Source organism: Dissoconium aciculare, assembly GCF_010015565.1.
Source record: "Dissoconium aciculare CBS 342.82 unplaced genomic scaffold K489scaffold_7, whole genome shotgun sequence".
NCBI lineage: Eukaryota > Fungi > Ascomycota > Dothideomycetes > Mycosphaerellales > Dissoconiaceae > Dissoconium > Dissoconium aciculare.
This window is the reverse complement of record NW_022984957.1, coordinates 1,423,952-1,439,682: the sequence shown is the minus strand read 5'-3', so window position 1 is coordinate 1,439,682 and position 15,731 is coordinate 1,423,952. Positions and strand designations below refer to the sequence as shown.

The 15,731-nt window shown below is 53.2% G+C and overlaps 8 protein-coding genes across 8 annotated transcripts; 4 read left to right on the top strand and 4 right to left on the bottom strand.

Moving 5' to 3' along the window:
- Window positions 1-35: 35 nt before the first annotated feature.
- K489DRAFT_242680 (uncharacterized protein) lies at window positions 36-669 on the bottom strand. The gene has a single exon (XM_033599888.1). It carries the CDS (start codon window positions 434-436, stop codon window positions 107-109), a length of 330 nt encoding a protein of 109 aa, XP_033459459.1. The 5' UTR covers window positions 437-669; the 3' UTR covers window positions 36-106.
- Window positions 186-2,881, bottom strand: K489DRAFT_381181 (uncharacterized protein). The gene has a single exon (XM_033605055.1). The coding sequence runs from the start codon at window positions 2,446-2,448 to the stop codon at window positions 466-468; it is 1,983 nt and encodes a 660-aa protein (XP_033459458.1). The 5' UTR covers window positions 2,449-2,881; the 3' UTR covers window positions 186-465.
- A 734-nt stretch (window positions 2,882-3,615) lies between these two features.
- On the top strand, window positions 3,616-4,335 carry K489DRAFT_402153 (uncharacterized protein; the record flags this gene model as incomplete). The annotated part of the gene is made up of 1 exon (XM_033607041.1): window positions 3,616-4,335. The coding sequence occupies one exon, from the start codon at window positions 3,616-3,618 to the stop codon at window positions 4,333-4,335; it is 720 nt and encodes a 239-aa protein (XP_033459457.1).
- Window positions 4,336-5,335: 1,000 nt separating this feature from the next.
- On the bottom strand, window positions 5,336-6,403 carry K489DRAFT_242675 (uncharacterized protein). The gene has a single exon (XM_033599887.1). It carries the CDS (start codon window positions 6,276-6,278, stop codon window positions 5,613-5,615), a length of 666 nt encoding a protein of 221 aa, XP_033459456.1. The 5' UTR covers window positions 6,279-6,403; the 3' UTR covers window positions 5,336-5,612.
- On the bottom strand, window positions 6,404-6,886 carry K489DRAFT_242674 (uncharacterized protein). Its single transcript, XM_033599886.1, has one exon. The coding sequence runs from the start codon at window positions 6,800-6,802 to the stop codon at window positions 6,530-6,532; it is 273 nt and encodes a 90-aa protein (XP_033459455.1). The 5' UTR covers window positions 6,803-6,886; the 3' UTR covers window positions 6,404-6,529.
- A 733-nt stretch (window positions 6,887-7,619) lies between these two features.
- K489DRAFT_242468 (uncharacterized protein) lies at window positions 7,620-8,254 on the top strand. Its single transcript, XM_033599884.1, has one exon. The coding sequence runs from the start codon at window positions 7,656-7,658 to the stop codon at window positions 8,094-8,096; it is 441 nt and encodes a 146-aa protein (XP_033459454.1). The 5' UTR covers window positions 7,620-7,655; the 3' UTR covers window positions 8,097-8,254.
- On the top strand, window positions 8,110-10,993 carry K489DRAFT_381179 (uncharacterized protein). Its single transcript, XM_033605054.1, has 4 exons — window positions 8,110-8,854; window positions 8,924-9,105; window positions 9,177-9,584; window positions 9,644-10,993. Exons 1-4 carry the CDS (start codon window positions 8,412-8,414, stop codon window positions 10,603-10,605), a joined length of 1,995 nt encoding a protein of 664 aa, XP_033459453.1. The 5' UTR covers window positions 8,110-8,411; the 3' UTR covers window positions 10,606-10,993.
- Window positions 10,994-12,399: 1,406 nt separating this feature from the next.
- K489DRAFT_320770 (DUF625-domain-containing protein) lies at window positions 12,400-15,406 on the top strand (the record flags this gene model as incomplete). Its single annotated transcript, XM_033601487.1, has 3 exons — window positions 12,400-13,099; window positions 13,161-14,856; window positions 14,917-15,406. 3 exons carry the CDS (start codon window positions 12,400-12,402, stop codon window positions 15,404-15,406), a joined length of 2,886 nt encoding a protein of 961 aa, XP_033459452.1.
- Window positions 15,407-15,731: the final 325 nt, after the last annotated feature.

The window sequence follows — 15,731 nt, the reverse complement described above, 5'->3', positions numbered from 1 at the left end:
CAGGAGCAGAAACCATGAGACCACGAGAGGGGCGAAAAAAGTGAATCATTTGGAGAGGGAAGAAAAAAATCAGATCCCTTCTTTGCCCCTGCCTCCCGCCAAACCATCATCGACACGACGACGGTGAAACACGGAAACATCGATGACGATGATGACGATGGGAGGTATGTATTGCGCCGTACCGTTTTCCCCCAAAATCTTCCCTTCTGTGGAAAATTCCATTTCCCATATTCCGTAGTTCTCGTGAAATGTCATACAAAGGTTTGAAAACGACCGTGAGAGCGAGCGAGAGAGAAAAGCGAAAAGAAAAAAAAGAAGTGCAGCGAAAGTACAAAAAAAGCCGAAAAAGGACGATGCCGGTCCTTTCATCCATCCTTTTCCCTTGTCGTGAAGCGATGAGGGTCAGCACAGCTGAGTCACATTCCACAACACGCATCCTGTCCCTTGTTCATATCAAATGACTATCTAAGCCTTCGCGGCGGCAGCACGCTTGATGTGCGCGAGCGCATGACCATGACCGTGTCTCGCGCCAGCCTCACCACGACGTTCATTGTTCTCGGCGGCGCCGGTCGGAGCGGGCGCATCGCGGGCGTAGACGGTGACCCACTGGGTGGCGGTAACGACAGTCTCCTCCGTGACGGTGACCATGTGGACGCCGGCGTTGTTGTTGTCGTCGGAGCCGTTCTTCTGGACAGGCTGGTAGTCTGCAGCGCCGACAGGCTTGTTGGAATTGTAGCCGGCGGGAGCGGCGGTGGTTGCGGCGGGAGCAGCAGCAGCGGTCGTGCCGGCTGAAGAGTCCTTGTCACTCGAGGAGGCTCCATCGATGAGCTTGGCGCTGAAGACCAACAGGTTGCCGACGCTCTTTCCGGCAGATTTCTTGAGGTAGCAGGCGGCGCCGGACATGCTGACGTCGACACAGCCGGAAGTGGAAGCGCAGGTGGCGATACAAGCAGAGAGGCCGCCGGAGAAGATCAACTTGAAGTCCATGTCACCGCCAGCGTGGTCGTGGGCACAGTCGATCATGAAACTCTTCTTCGATGTGGGGTCAGTGTATGTCTTTCCGTTTTGTTCTGGGCAGAGAGAGACGGAAGAGCCAGAGTCAGGCTTCGTGGAGCCACCATCTGTGTTGCTGCCACCACCGTTGCTGTTGCCGCCATTGCCATATCCGGTGGGCTTAGATTCGGCAGAGGTGGTCTTGGTAGGCTCTGCCTTCTGGGTGCTGAAAGTAGTAGGTGCGTTGTAAGTAGGAGCGGCCTGGGTCGAGGTAGTAGTGGGTTGTGAGGTGCCAGGAGAGGTGTTGCTGCCACTGCTTCCACTACCAGACGAGCCAGAAGATCCCTTCAGCGAGCATTGAGAAGTGGCGACACCGAGTGCGGCGATTTCCATGGCCGGCGCGGGGTTGACAGTCGAGATGGGGTTGCATCCAGGAAGCGAATCTCCTGGAGTGTCGACCTTCTCAGGGAAGCTCATCTTGAGTTTGCAGTTCTTGGTCTTGACGGGAGATTTGTGAAACGCGGGGCAGACTCCAATGTCTTCATTGCCGTAGAAAGGAGTCGGGCAGCCAGGAGAAGTGCCGTTGTTGAGCAAGGTCGAGAGAGTGCCAACCTTCCAGCCGTTGACGAAATCCATGTGCCATCCGAAACCAGTCTTGTCACCTTGAGAGAGAACAAACGTGTCTGGCTTGACCTTGTCAACGACCTTGTGAAGGTCGAATTGGTTCTCGATGAAAATGTGCGGCAGACGCTTCGGGTGACTTGCAGGGCAGGGGCCAAACATCACGTCGCCTTCCGGGTAGCTCACATGGGCACCAGGGTTGGCTTGATCGAAGTCCTTGCCGTTCCAGCAGTGAGGGAATTCGATGGCGCCGTTGAAGCCGGGATAATCGGTGCAGTCCTGAACACCGGTCGGGAAACCACCGTCTTTGCCCTCGTTCCAACCGCCAGGCTTGTGGCAGATCCATTGGGTGATGGCACGGTGCTTAACGTCCTCGTTCGGTGCGCGCAAGGTCTGTTGTCCGGCAATCATGCGGAAGCCTGGGGGAAATTCGAAAGGGTTGACCTTTTGGTCCTGGGCATTACCGACGTCACGGTAGTACAGCTTGTGGCCACTGGTCGGAATGCGAAAGTAACCCGAGCCGTCCTTGGCCTCCATGTAGAGAGAAGGGTGCCAGTAGCTGCTCATATCGTCGGCGTTACCATCGCCCTCGGCGGAACCAACGGTAGTACAATCCGACTCTCGGAGCGAATCGAAGGTCATGCCAGGGCCAGAATTTGAAGCACCAAAGATTTGGTGGACGTGAGCGGCAATGGCATTGGGAGACAGAATTGAGTCCATGCGCTCAACGAGGGTGTCATCTCCGCCTGGAGTGTACTGAACGACCTGAGAAGCCAAGGTGTTCGAGAAGAAGAAAGCTGCCGCCACGGCGACGGTGCGAGTTGAGAAGATCATTTTGGCGGCCAAGGAGTGTAATGTATGATGAAGATACAATTCGCAAAGAATGAATGCTGGCGATATTCTGTGTCTGCCAAAGTCCTCAAGACGTGGAAGCTAGATTCAGGCGCGACAATCAAACCAGTGATTGTCGAATTGTAGCCGAGGACGTTCGCAGAACGTGTGACGTTTGTGTCTGGGGAAGAGAAGATTTGTCGCGGGCCTCAGGAGATCGTGGTGACGATATGTTGATTTGAATGAGCGCGTAGCGAGGAGAAAAAGAGTGACTGTGGTGTCGAGCAACCAGGCGACACGATGAAGCGAAGAAGAGAGCGTGAGTGGGTACGTTAACGACGACGAAAAAAAAACCAGCGACGACTGTTAAAGTAAAAGGAAGAGAGAGAATTGAAGACAAAGAGATTCGGGGAGACAAAGGAATTCGGGGAGAGAGGAAGCGGAGTTGGTGGTGGAAATTGATGGAGGATGAAGCCGGGAATAGTGGGTGTGGTGGAGGCAATGGGGGTGTGTGTTGCAGCTGGAGCTGGTGAATTGAAAGGGAGGCGAGGGAGCATCCGCGCGGGTCTGTATCACACTATCACATAGAAATTTAGTCCTACACACACACATCGACATGGACTTTGTTCGGCCTTTCTTGAACCAGCATCACCCATTCAGCACTGCTTTCATGCATGTATGCATGTCGACGTGTTCATGTGCACCTGGGCAATGATGCGTGTGTGTTGTGTGTTGTGTGTTGTATCACAAACAGAACATGTATGAATTTCCCAAAAGAGGCATTTCAAGGTTGTCATCAATTCCAGGAAGGAGAGATCCGTGCAAGGAGTGAGCAAGCGCCGGCGGGAGGCAGGCAAGTTCGATTCCGATACGACACATCCATACCGCACACACACCCACGGAGAGAACAACACGATATCGTATATACAATGGTGCCCCACAACAGGTACAACACCCACACAATCTACACGGCATATTCATCGTGAGCGGCTTGTTAAACAATGATGCTTGGTGACGACGGTCTTTTCGAGAAGTGATGTCGCTGCTCTTCCATGCCATGTGTCGGACCCGTCGAGCGACCGTTGAGTGGTGATCAATTCTCAACGGTCAAGATGGATGGTCATGTTTCGTGTTCTATTTTCGCACATTCTGAGGCGAAACAGTCCACGAATGACAGGCACTGCTACACAGTCATCAGCAGAGAGAAGAACTACACCTGGGCAATATCCGTTCAGCCGCTTCCCGCTGTCTCCCTTCCTCCTGCATTTCCCATTGTGCTCCCTCCTCAATGAAATTATCAAGGGGCTTGGAAACAAACGCCACCTCGTGTTTCAGGTTCAGATCGTTCGGGCGCGCGCGCGTGGCTGCCGCTGGAGGACCAGAATTCCGGAGTCTCCACGGCATCTCATTGGCCCTCAGCCGGCGCTCACCCCTGGCCTGGCACTCATCATTTTCTTCCCGGCAGAATTCAGCACTGATGAGACTTTCCTGATCTGTACATATGCACCGATGGCTTCTCGCTCGGGACCACAAGGTTTCGTCATCCGAGATGCGTGGTCATCAATCGGATGCGATGTCATTCGCATGTACTTGACTACCAGAGTATTGGATATCATGCACGGCGATGAATGTCTTGGGGCATTATACAGTAGAGTTCCGACTGGCTGGCGATCACGTCCCTCCTGTTCTTTCCCTAGATTCAGGACCGGTGCAGTGACTAGTCAGGCACGATCGCAGGCGGCAAAAAGCTGCAGAACCGTGGAAGCCGCTCCCGCTATGCTTTACCCCTGGTTAGTCGAGAAGGCCCGGTTCGGATCTCCGTCAACGATCGACACGTGTCGCTCGCCAAACGGTCTCGACATCGACCATCAATGCAGCACAATGGATTGAAAGCAGTGAAACGCCTGCTCAGCATTGCACTCCACCCCGTAGCTAGGCCGACAATAGATTACACGTATATTGATATGAGCAGGAGTCATGCATCCAGCTGCGTGCATCAGGCAGGCGAAAGGCCCTACCTCTCGATGCTGTGAAGAGAACTTGATCGGACACGCAAACACAGAAACGTCCCTCGTCGAGAATGCTCTAGGCGCTCACGCAACGACCCTCCATAACCAATTTTCTGTACACAGGATCCGGGCTATCCATCGTTGGGCGGACGGACGGCACTTGAGGATGACTACGCAGACGTTTCGTGCTCACCAGGTCGACTCCGTTCTCGAAGCCGTCGCGAAATCTACCAAAATCTGCTCGCCCTGGTTTGAAGACGACAGGTCCACAGATCTCCTTCTTTCTTCCGGAATCATGAAGGGTTCGACGTGGCGATGACTGTTTCATACTCTCCATCCTCCTCCATGCTCTCGAACGGCGTGTGGCTAAAGGACATTTATCATCGTGGCTAGATTCTCCAGTTTGATGAGTAGGGATGAAACAAAGGCATTATTATTCACCGAAAATGATGAGTAGTATTATTCTTGTACGAAGAAATTCCTACTGGTCAGTCACCAACCGGCGGCCGGGCAGGTTCCCTATGGGTGGGTCTGTATCCAAACTTTCTGTTTTCCTTGAGCCGAGATACTATGCGAGATGCGGGCCATTTGTCTCATCCATTTGACAGCCCATGCCTGGGCTGGGAACCCGCCAGCTCGACCCTAAAAAGCATGAGAAGCCCTAGCCCAACCACGCATGTGTGCGCTGTACGCGCCGGCTTCTCTATCGAGGTGTCCACCATGCACAGCGTAACGCCGGGTTCGAAATCCTCAAAAGTCGCGCGCGCCAAAGGGAAAAGCCATGTCTTTGAAAATCCTCGTCATTCGTCATGACGTTAGAGCAGATTTTGTCGGGTTAGGTTGGGCGAATCTTCCCTGCTGCGCTGGGTCGCAAATGCTTTCCTTGCTGCCTTGGTCGTGACGCTTCGGGCCTACGGTATCACGGTGAACGCGAGTGTTCGAAACGTGAGGGGAACTGCTCTGGCGCCACGGCGGGTAGATATCGGGTATGATCGGCCGATTGATGAAATGGGAGGTCACATCATGAATATCACATCGGACATGGCACCGGAGTGAGAGGGGATACCTCGCAGTGGATCCATCGGTTCCCAGCATAGATACAATGTAAGAGCGATACTGCATTCAATCACAGCGTCAGGGAAGAAGTCAAATCCCTACTTAGCACAGTGGTCTTGAGTGAAGCGCTACAAGTATCCACGGAGGGCCGAAGGCTCGGGGGTCCCTTTTCAGCTCTCGTGACCGGCGTTGTTGAATGCTCAGGCGGGATATCGTTGAGTCGGAATAAGTTTTGTTGAGGATTTGGGATCGTGTGACACACAAAACTCGGCGATGCCCAGGCGATGAGATACGAATGCATGCCTGATAGTGGTTGCGAGGTGCATAGCGATATCCGCAATGGTCAAGAGTCATCCATCTCTCTCCATCGCGTCTTTCTCGAATTTCGATGCCATGCTCCAGGAGAAACCTCAACCGTATCGTCAACAGTACATTATGTCGGCAAACAACCATCATATCCATGTCACGTGTCTGATGGCCGCATTTGTGATAAGCACGATTGTTAAGCACAACTCGGATAATTGAGGCGGCATTGCCGTTCAAGGATCGAACGGATGTCATCCAAAGTGGTTCTCTGAGAGTCCGTTTGAATGGCGTGCAAGCATGAGCCTTTCTGGAGGTCTCGTCGTTCGTACGTGATGAACAGATGCGACGACTGTGAGTGCAGCATATCTGCACAAGTTGCAGGAGGAAAAGCTCTCGAGTCATGTGCCGGCGATTGCCTTGACTTGCCAAGAGAATGAAATGGAGCAGCCGATATTCTTTCATCGACGGGAATCAGTCAGATCGGAAGGGGCAACCTGATAACTAACCTGATATCTATGTCTCCGAAGGCTAATGGCATGATTCGTCTGTCTGCTTAGAAGTCTGATATTGGCCCATTTGTAAGTAGTCGTCGGAGTGCCTCATCCGGTTCGATCGATTTCCTATAGTCACGAATTCCCAGAAAGTCTCTCTGTCTGGGCGAGACTATCATCTGATAGTGCGCGAGTAATATGATCTGATGATCGCGTAATTTGCTACCTTTTGCCGTCGACAGGCCACACACCGCTGCAACGGAAGAAAAGTAGAGACAGAATACGGCAGTTGACTCCCACGTGGCGCCAACGTGGAGGTGCCGAGAGTAACGAAAGACAGTAGGGAACCACCGTCCAGACAAATAAGAGAATATTTCTTACCCTTGCCGTATTAAATTGAGGTTCGGAAGCCACGCAAAGTCTAGAACTTCTGCAGGGCAGCATGTCGTACGTGACGTGCGTGCTCTTTCGAGGTTGCATCGAGGAGCGTAGCATTGTGAGGGACTCTGCCTTTGCTTGGATCGAGCCCTGTCAATTGCATTCCGTCAAAACCTTCGCAGCCATCGAGTAGAAGAGGAATGGGTCTTTCATTCATTCATTCATTCATTCATTGAGCAAACGTCGATGCTCCTCCCCACACGGCTTGCTCTTTGCGTGATCGTCCTCATCCAGGCGATACTTGTCTTGTTCTAGCAAGACTGTCTTGGTTCGCGTGGGATACAGAGGCGCAGAGGCTCGGAGGGAATTTTCCGTGGTCGTAGTCATGGGTTCGCGAGGTCGGACCAGTCACCGCAACGGCACGGCTTCTAGAATAGACTATCGAAGCGAGGCTAGCGAAGTGCCCTAGAAGCCACAGTCGACGTGATCGATCTCGTGGGCCAGTATTGCAAAGCCGCTCCGTACTCATTGCGACGTCTTCCTGCGACGCCAATGAAGTGAAGTTCTGAGGATGCACGAAGTGTGTCGCAATGAGCAAGTTTGAGCACATATACCACTGCACGCCAAGCCGCCAGCGCCAACGCCGAGAACCCTCCGGGCGGGTAGACGGATCACCTACACCAGCCCATCAGCCATCATTATACACCTGGGCAATAATGGTAGACCAGCCAGCAATAAGCATATGTTGTCGCAAGTCAAGGTAGAGTCCTGGCCTCGGCCAGGCGGCCGAATGATCGGCAATGCTTTCCTCTTCGTCAGATTGAACAATGGCCGGACTCCCCATACACCACTGTCTTCTGCCTCATTATGCAGGTGGTTTCTACGCATCCTTCCAGAACATCGTCAAGGACACTGGACATGGATAAAGGCAAGACGCCCGATTATAATTCTATGGCTGCTGTTACTTTAGATGGACTACAGTCGATGTTGTGCTCGTACAGTAGACCTCATCAGGAAAAGGTTCTCCGCCAATACGCCAATCCTTCTTGGCATTCGGGGCCGTGGCCGCGGCGGAACGCCTTTCGACTGCTTCTTTTCTTTTTCGAACCCTCTCCATGTGTCGCCCTGCCGCACTTCTCGACTTGGCGAGTGTGTTTGCGTGGGGATCAATGTATTGATGATGGTAATTCAAGGCTTGATGGTGTCGGTCGTATTTCCCTTTTGCCCTCACGTTGGCCGCGGGCTAGCCAATAGATGGCGGTGTTCATGCTTGCATCTCACGCGGTATCACACTGTTTCGGATGGTCGCAGAAGGTATGCACATTCGACACGCACAGAAAGGATTGCCATGTGCCAAACGAGATGTGGGATGTGGCGTTCTTTTCTTCTTATCAGATTTTCAATCGAGTGAAACATCAAGGTGGTGCCCGTCGACATGTCATATAACGTGCAAGAGAACCTTTGATCAATCACTCCTTCGTTCTTGCTACTACGAAGCTCTCTTCGTGGTCTCACGCGGCAGTTTAAACTTCGGTTCGGCCGTTGACTTTTAACTTACCACGCACGCGCACGTGGCGAAGAGAAGAGACCTGCATTAACACAATTTCCATCGACTCATCGACCTTGTCGGCGACATCGAACATCAATACCGAAATCTCCTTGGTAGAGCAACTTCACCTTCACCACCAAGCGCGGTGCATTGCACCAACCGTACAATCCCGACATCATGGCCTACTCCTTTCTGACCCGGCACCTTCCCCGGCACATTCAGGACCACAACGAGGCCAACACCACGTTGGAACTTCACTGGGCATACCCGGACAGAGTTCTACCATGCACAAAAGACGCTGGCACCTGCGAGTACCTCGCCGCCGTCTACTGGATGCACGATACCTCGATGTTGTACACCTTCATCATGTGGGGAGTGATTCTCGGTGTATTCGCGCTTTGGGGCGGTCTCCGACTCGCCAGGTATACGGAAGATAGAAAGCGCGCGATCACAGGCGCACCCAAGCCGGTATCGACGTCGCCATCGATCCTTGCGCGTTCGAGGGAACTGCGGAGGAGGTTTCTCCTGGTCGAAGCTCCTTTGCCAATGCTGTTCGGTAGGACTTCAAGGCTACAGTTGGCGCTGCTGGCGGTCATTTCGATCTACTTGACCATCTTCACGTGAGTTCCATGTCCATCTCATGAGTTGCATGTTTCGGGCCGCTGACGTGTTTTGATTTCCTTCGACAGATTGGTCGGTATCACATACAAGGAATGGTATACGCCCATCAAGGGAAGCACTCTTACCAACTACCGAAGTGGTCTGGGTGGTTGGTCTGATCGAATAGGTGCTTTGGCCTACGCGTTGACGCCGTTTGCTGTTATGCTGGGAATGCGTGAGAGTGTACTCTCCGTGGTGACCGGAATTCCTCGTAAGTATTGTCAACGAACACTCTTACTGCAGTGCCATATTAGCGCAGTCGACTGACCACGCGGTCCTCAGACCAACATTTTCTCTTCCTCCACCGTTGGCTCGGCCGCATCATCTTCATTCAAGGCTTCCTACATACCCTGGGCTGGACGCTCATCGAGGGATTGTTCTACAAACCTCAGCCGGACATCTTCGCCAAGTTCATGATACAGACCTACGCCATCATGGGTGTCATCGCCATGTTCCTGATCACGCTGATGCTCTTGCTCAGCACCAAGACTGCAATTCGATGGTTCGGTTACGAATTTTTCAAGATCACGCATTGGCTCATTGCATTACTATATCTCGGCGCTTGTTGGGGCCACTGGTACCAATTGGCATGCTGGATGATTCCCGGCATCGCTTTGATGTTCATCGATCAGGGGTTGCGATTCTTGAGTATGGCGATTTTGCACACCTCATCAAAATCTGGCGGTCTTGGTAAGCGCTTCTCACGACGTGTGATGATTAAGCACATATCGCTGACTTTCCATTCACAGCTCCCGCCTTCAAGGCTGCCGATGCCCAGATCACTACCTTTGGCGAAGAGGAGGATGTCATGGTCCGCCTCGACTTCGCCATGAACCACCAGCAAGCGTGGTCTGCTGGTCAACATTTCTTCCTAACCTTCCCCAGCCTCAGTCTGGTGCAGACTCACCCTTTCACTGTCTCTTCATTGGCCTCCGAAAACCCACACAAACCTCATCATCACATGTACTTGCTCCGCGTCCGCAAAGGTCAAACGAAGCAAATCGCCGCCGTTCAGACTCCCACAATCTCTACCATCCTAGCGGGACCCTACGGCACTGCCTTCCCGCACCAGGACACCCGCCACATCCTTGCCGTTGCCGGAGGCAGCGGTGTCTCCTTCACGCTCCCCATTGTTCAAGAATCACTTCTTCGTCCTTCCAGCGGCGTGATCGACTTCGTCTGGATCGTCCGGAACAAGCGTGATCTGCTCTGGATCGCCGACGAGCTCGCACAACTCAAGCGTGCGCTCTCCCGAAACCTCGGTCTGCGCATCGCCATCTATGTCACCCGGGACGTCCTACATAGCGAAAAGCCCGTCGCGCCCGGGAGTGCGGCCGTGCCCGCGGTGATCGAATCGTCATCGTCGGACAGCGACAGCGCAGCGGAGAAGCCTACGCTCACTCCTCGAGTGCAAGAATTGACACCGGCGCAGAGACAACAGCGTCTGGACGAGCTGATCCTCGCGCCTTCGGGACAAAAGGGCGGTGAGGCATCACGATTCAGCATCGACTTTTTGAGCAACCATCATCCCGATCTTTCGGAGATTGTGGCGAAATTCAGAGAACGTGCTGCGGGTGCTGGAGGCATCGAGGACGATGCGGAGATCGTCGGCAGTGGACCTGAGGACATGGGTGCTGATTTACGAAAGGCGGCCGCGGCTGGCAACGGTGTTAGCATCGGAGAGCGATTCCATTGGGATGCGCGAGAGTAGTTTGAAAACTTTGCATATTTTCACGGCGCTCTATGAAATGAATTCGCATTCTACCACGCATCTGCTTTAGTGAAAAAGCATGCAATATCCGTTCGGAAAAGACGAGGTAATTCTCTTACTTCAATAGATGGCAGATCGAAACTTTGAAGTCGCGATGCTCAGCTACTCGATGAGGTTGATTATTCCTTTCTTGCTTATCGTGTCGATCGGCTCGATGCTCATGTCGTATGATAGTCGTCCCATGGATATAAGGCATTGGTGTCAGTACTCAGACTCAGCCTTCGGTCATGAGCACCGCAATCTTCCAGAAGTCCAGCAGACATCAAGTGAATCTCGTTCTTGGCACTTGCGGTTGAATATACTAGCAGCATTGTTCCTGTTGATTCATCCTTGAAAATGACAATGACAGTCTCTTATATTCGGCAGGTCTATTCCAATGCAAGGAAACACGAAAGAGGAAATGTACCTAGGTAGAATCGCAAATCCTGGGTCGTTGGCATAGTATCCTACCTAGGTACCTGGGCGAGCAAATCCCATAACATTGTTCAACCCCAACCCTAAGTAGATCCAACGGGCGGCAGGCGCTTTTGTTCGGAGCCACTCTGATAAATGTCTGATTGAACAGTGCAGGTTTGCTTTGAAAGATACAGGTGCCCAGCGGTAATGCAGTCCTGCACTTTCGTTGGATGCGACTCATTTCGCCGAGTCTGATTCAAGGCGATCTGCAACTCTCGCTGTCATTTAAGGAGATGTTCTCACCCTTTCTGACCCAGCCGTGAGTATTTAGGTAGTTCTTCAACACGCTGGAGTCTATCTAGGCCTTGACCTAAGTGCCCATCCAGTGCCTTTAAATGGCAGATCTTCGGCCGGCTTTTCTTCATGCGCAAGCCGTGTGTGTAGGAGCCTATAGTTGCGACGCAGCCGGACCAGGCATGAATGCAGCCTGTCGACGGCGCTGTCGTCGAGTCCAGACCTGATGCACGGAATTGGCCGCACGCCGTCGTTGTGACGGTGGTGAATTGTACATGTGTGGATACTGTAGATCTGGTTTGTGCGTCATGTCGCGAACAGAGCGGGAGAAACGTAAAGGGCACCAAAATAGTGCTGTGGCTCGTTTCGTACCAGATATCCCGTGCGTGCGTGCACAGCTAAATATGGCTTGCTCCGGGATGATGTATGGGAACATAGGAATGGTCGGTCTCCCATACATGCGTGAGCTTTTATTCGAGGAGATTATCCCAAGGAGAGAGGGAGCGCATTATACTGTCGAAACTTGCGAATCTGTGTCTTCATATCTCTCTCACACATGTACCGGCGAACTGCATGGAGTAGCGCTGTGTGACTGACGACATCTCAACCGCGGACACGGCCTGGGGTTTCCTTCTTCGCCCCAACGCCATCCACCACCACCACTGCCGCCGCACGCGACACACATGCAAACACACCCACGCTCACCCATCACGACTTCCGCATCCGATCATTCCACCACCAGAACAGACTTTCTCTTCGTCACCGTCCGCCGTCCGTGTCGCCTGTCCCAGCACCGCTCATCTCTTCCAGGCTTGTGCGCGTTTGTTCGCCGCTCGGACCGCTTCTACAAACGGCGCTCACCCGACTCGAAACGTCCTCTGTCGCCGAACACAGCATCATAATCATCACGCGCGTCGCCAAACCACGCGCGCGCTGAGATCACTGTCGTCCGATCCGCATCCGACGTGATCCATCCTAGCCGATGCGCTGACTGAGTGCGCGCGCGCCAGCAGTGCCCAGCGTCCTGCCGACCGGGCGACGGCCATGGCAGCGGCGCCGGTAGATGACCGCAAACGCGTCAAGGTGTACGAGCTGCGGCAGACGGACTGGTATGATCGCGGGACGGGTTTCTGTGTCGGCGAGATTGTCGGAGGACCTGACGCCAACCCGGATTGTCCGGACGCGCGCATCGTCGTCCACAGCGAGGAACGCCCCGGCCAGAAAATCCTCGAAACGCGCATCACAAAGGACGACGGCTACCAACAGCAGCAGCAGACCCTCATCGTGTGGACCGAGGCCGATGGCGTGGATATGGCCCTCAGCTTCCAGGAAGCTGAAGGCTGCACCACCATTTGGCAGTTCGTGAGCGAAGTGCAGTCAAAACTCAGCTTGTTTGCGCCCGAGGGAGGTTTATCGGATGATGACATGCTGGATACTCTGCCACTGCCAATAGCTCTACCGAAGCCTCAGCTTGGGCGCTTAGAGGAAGTGGTCGCGACGATACGCAATGTTTCGGGAACCCCATCTGGACGTGAAGCGCTCGTCAAGTTCATCATGAACCCGGACTCGCCGTACATTGATAGACTCGCACCACTTGTCGAGGATGCCGAGGATCTCGAGTCAGTCCATGATCTACACCAGCTTTGCAATATCATGAAGCACCTCATTCTACTCAATGATAATTCCATCATTGAGTATGTGGTAACGGACAACGTGATCATGGGCGTGCTCGGCGCACTGGAGTGTGAGTGGACTATGGCGAGCCTCGAGTACTGCCGCGAACACGGTACTGACACTACAGACAGATGATCCTGACTTCCCCTCACATCGCGCGGCGCATCGCCAGTTCCTCCGAGAAACCTCGAAATTCAAAGAGGTTGTCAAATTTAAGGATCCTGAAATCCGCAACAAAATCCAATACACGCATCGCCTCCTGTATCTCAAAGATGTCGTGCTGGCGCGCATCCTCGACGACCCCACGTTTTCGGTTCTCAACTCGCTCATATTCTTCCATCACGTGGACATCATTCAGTACATCACATCGGATTCCGAGCACTGTGAGAAGCTTTTCGCCATCATAAAGGACGAGGAAGAGTCGGCGGAGAACAAGAAGATTGCCGTGCTCTTCATTCAGAATTGCTGCGCTGTTGCTAAGAACATTCAACCAGCCAATCGCGAAAAGCTTTACACGACATTAATAAGCCATGGGCTATTCTCGGTGGTCAGCTTCGCTCTACGACACCACGATGCGAGCGTGCGAGTCGCGGGAACCGATGTCCTCGTATCACTGATCGATAGCGACCCCAATACGGTACGGAACCACATGATTGAAGAAGGCAATCGCAAGGATGGCTCCTTGATGGACACTTTGATTGAGCTTCTCTTGGTCGAGGTTGACCTGGGCGTGAAAAGCCAGATGGCGGATGCGATCAAAATTCTACTCGACCCGACGCTGACCCACGCAGCCTTGGAGAGCATGCACCGACACCAACCCGAAGGGAACAAGCGCGGAAGCATGGTCAATTGGCAACAGCAACAGCATGCGGAGTTTAACAGGATCCTCAAAATCGTTGTCACCCAATTCTACGCCGACGGGGTGCAGAAATTGTTTCAGCCACTTAATGATCTTGAACATCGCGAGGACATGAACTCGCTCACGGTGCAGGAACTCAATCTCTACACTCACCTTGTGGAGATCCTCTGTTTCTTCGCGCGCCAGCACAACTATGATTTGACTGCATATGTCCGGTCGGAGAACATGCATGCGAAGATTGCGCGTCTTCTCCGTTCTCGCAAGAAGTACATGAGACTCGTGGCGCTGAAATGGTTCCGCACTTGTATTGGCTTGCAAGACGCGACCCACCGAGATGAGATGATGCGGGAGCAGTTGTTCGAGCCGATCCTCGATATTGTCTATGAGACCATGCCGCGGGATAACTTGCTCAATAGCGCTTGCCTGGAAATCTTCGACTTCATTCGGGCACAGAACATTCGACCTCTAGTAAAGCATCTCGGAAGCTTGTATCGGGATCGTCTGCACGCGATCACCTACGTCCCGACATTCCGGGCCTTGCTTGCGCAATATGAGGAGAACGTTCGATCAGCACGGATCCTGGAGGCGGACAACAGTTTCACGACTGAGCCGGATACTCCACCTCTCAACACGATGCTTCCAAGTCTCCCAAGTAGACGTGAAATGTACGAGTCATTAACAGGAAAACCCGCGAATGAGGCGGATTTCCCTGACGATGACGACGACTTTGACGGAGATATGATTGATGATGATGAAAGCGCCTTGCCAACTGCACCGATTCTCAAATCCCACCCACCAAACGGACATGTCAACTCGAAGGGACCTCTGGTGGATTACCCTGACGATGATGACGACGACGACGAAGATGACGACGATCGCGGCCGCTACGTTGACATCCTTGCCAGCTCCCCTGATCCACAGCGCGAGAAGAAGAGCAGCGACGACACCAACACCTCCGATATGTCCAGGTTGGAAGATTCACCCGACAACGACCTTCGCGGCCGGAAACGCTCGGTCACGCCCCGCAGCAGCGACGACTGCGCCCGCCCGAATCGCACTTCTCAAACACCCTCGAAGCGCCGCCGCAGCGACGCCGAAGATGAAGACGACGAACTCGGCAAACTCATGACTCGCGCCAAACGCCGCAACAGCTCCGCTTCAACCACACCCAACACCAGTCAATCTCAACACAACAACCGCTCGCCACCATCTAGACCGGACGGCTCGGATCCCGACCTCCATCGCGAGGATTCCGGAAGTCAATCCCCAACCCTCCCCGCCGATTCGCCCACCCAAGACACAATGCAGCCCAGTCCCGGACACGGCCACACGCTTCGGCGTAAAGGCAGCCTGAAGACGAAAAACGAGACTGCCGCCACGAACGGCAAAATGTCGATCAAATTGAGCCTGGGCGGATCAAAAGGGCATCACAAAAATTCTCATCATAAGAATTCTTCATCAGGAAGGACAACCAGTAATGAGGAGCAGCAAAATTCTGCAGGTGAAGCGGACGGATGACGCGGGCATTGCAATGGAGGCAAAATTAACATGATGATTGATGAATTGGAATTGTTATGGCTTTCGAAAGGGAGAAGGGGGGCATTTATCACAAGAGCGGATTTTGTCTGCCGTTTTACTTCTCCTCCCTCTTTATTACTTCGGGATTCGCTCTGCCGCAACTCATTTCTATCAGGGAAAATTTATACCACTGCTCTATGATTGAGCAGCTTTTTCTTCATTCCTGTCTTCCTCGTTTCGTGCTTGTCACCGTGTTGTTGTGCCCGGATTTGTCGCCTTCCCCTGCGTGAGCGAAATGCACATGAGTGGCCGTGCACGCATGAGC

Excerpts from the sequence above, each read along its gene's own strand:
- K489DRAFT_242675 (XM_033599887.1), bottom strand. The coding sequence starts at position 6,278 with ATGAAAGAATATCGGCTGCTCCATTTCATTCTCTTGGCAAGTCAAGGC.
- K489DRAFT_381179 (XM_033605054.1), top strand. The coding sequence starts at position 8,412 with ATGGCCTACTCCTTTCTGACCCGGCACCTTCCCCGGCACATTCAGGAC. Across the intron at positions 8,855-8,923 it reads ATCTACTTGACCATCTTCAC|ATTGGTCGGTATCACATACA; the intron begins GTGAGTTCCATG and ends TTCCTTCGACAG. Across the intron at positions 9,585-9,643 it reads ATCAAAATCTGGCGGTCTTG|CTCCCGCCTTCAAGGCTGCC; the intron begins GTAAGCGCTTCT and ends TTCCATTCACAG.
- K489DRAFT_242680 (XM_033599888.1), bottom strand. The coding sequence starts at position 436 with ATGCGTGTTGTGGAATGTGACTCAGCTGTGCTGACCCTCATCGCTTCA.
- K489DRAFT_242468 (XM_033599884.1), top strand. The coding sequence starts at position 7,656 with ATGGACTACAGTCGATGTTGTGCTCGTACAGTAGACCTCATCAGGAAA.
- K489DRAFT_381181 (XM_033605055.1), bottom strand. The coding sequence starts at position 2,448 with ATGATCTTCTCAACTCGCACCGTCGCCGTGGCGGCAGCTTTCTTCTTC.
- K489DRAFT_242674 (XM_033599886.1), bottom strand. The coding sequence starts at position 6,802 with ATGCTACGCTCCTCGATGCAACCTCGAAAGAGCACGCACGTCACGTAC.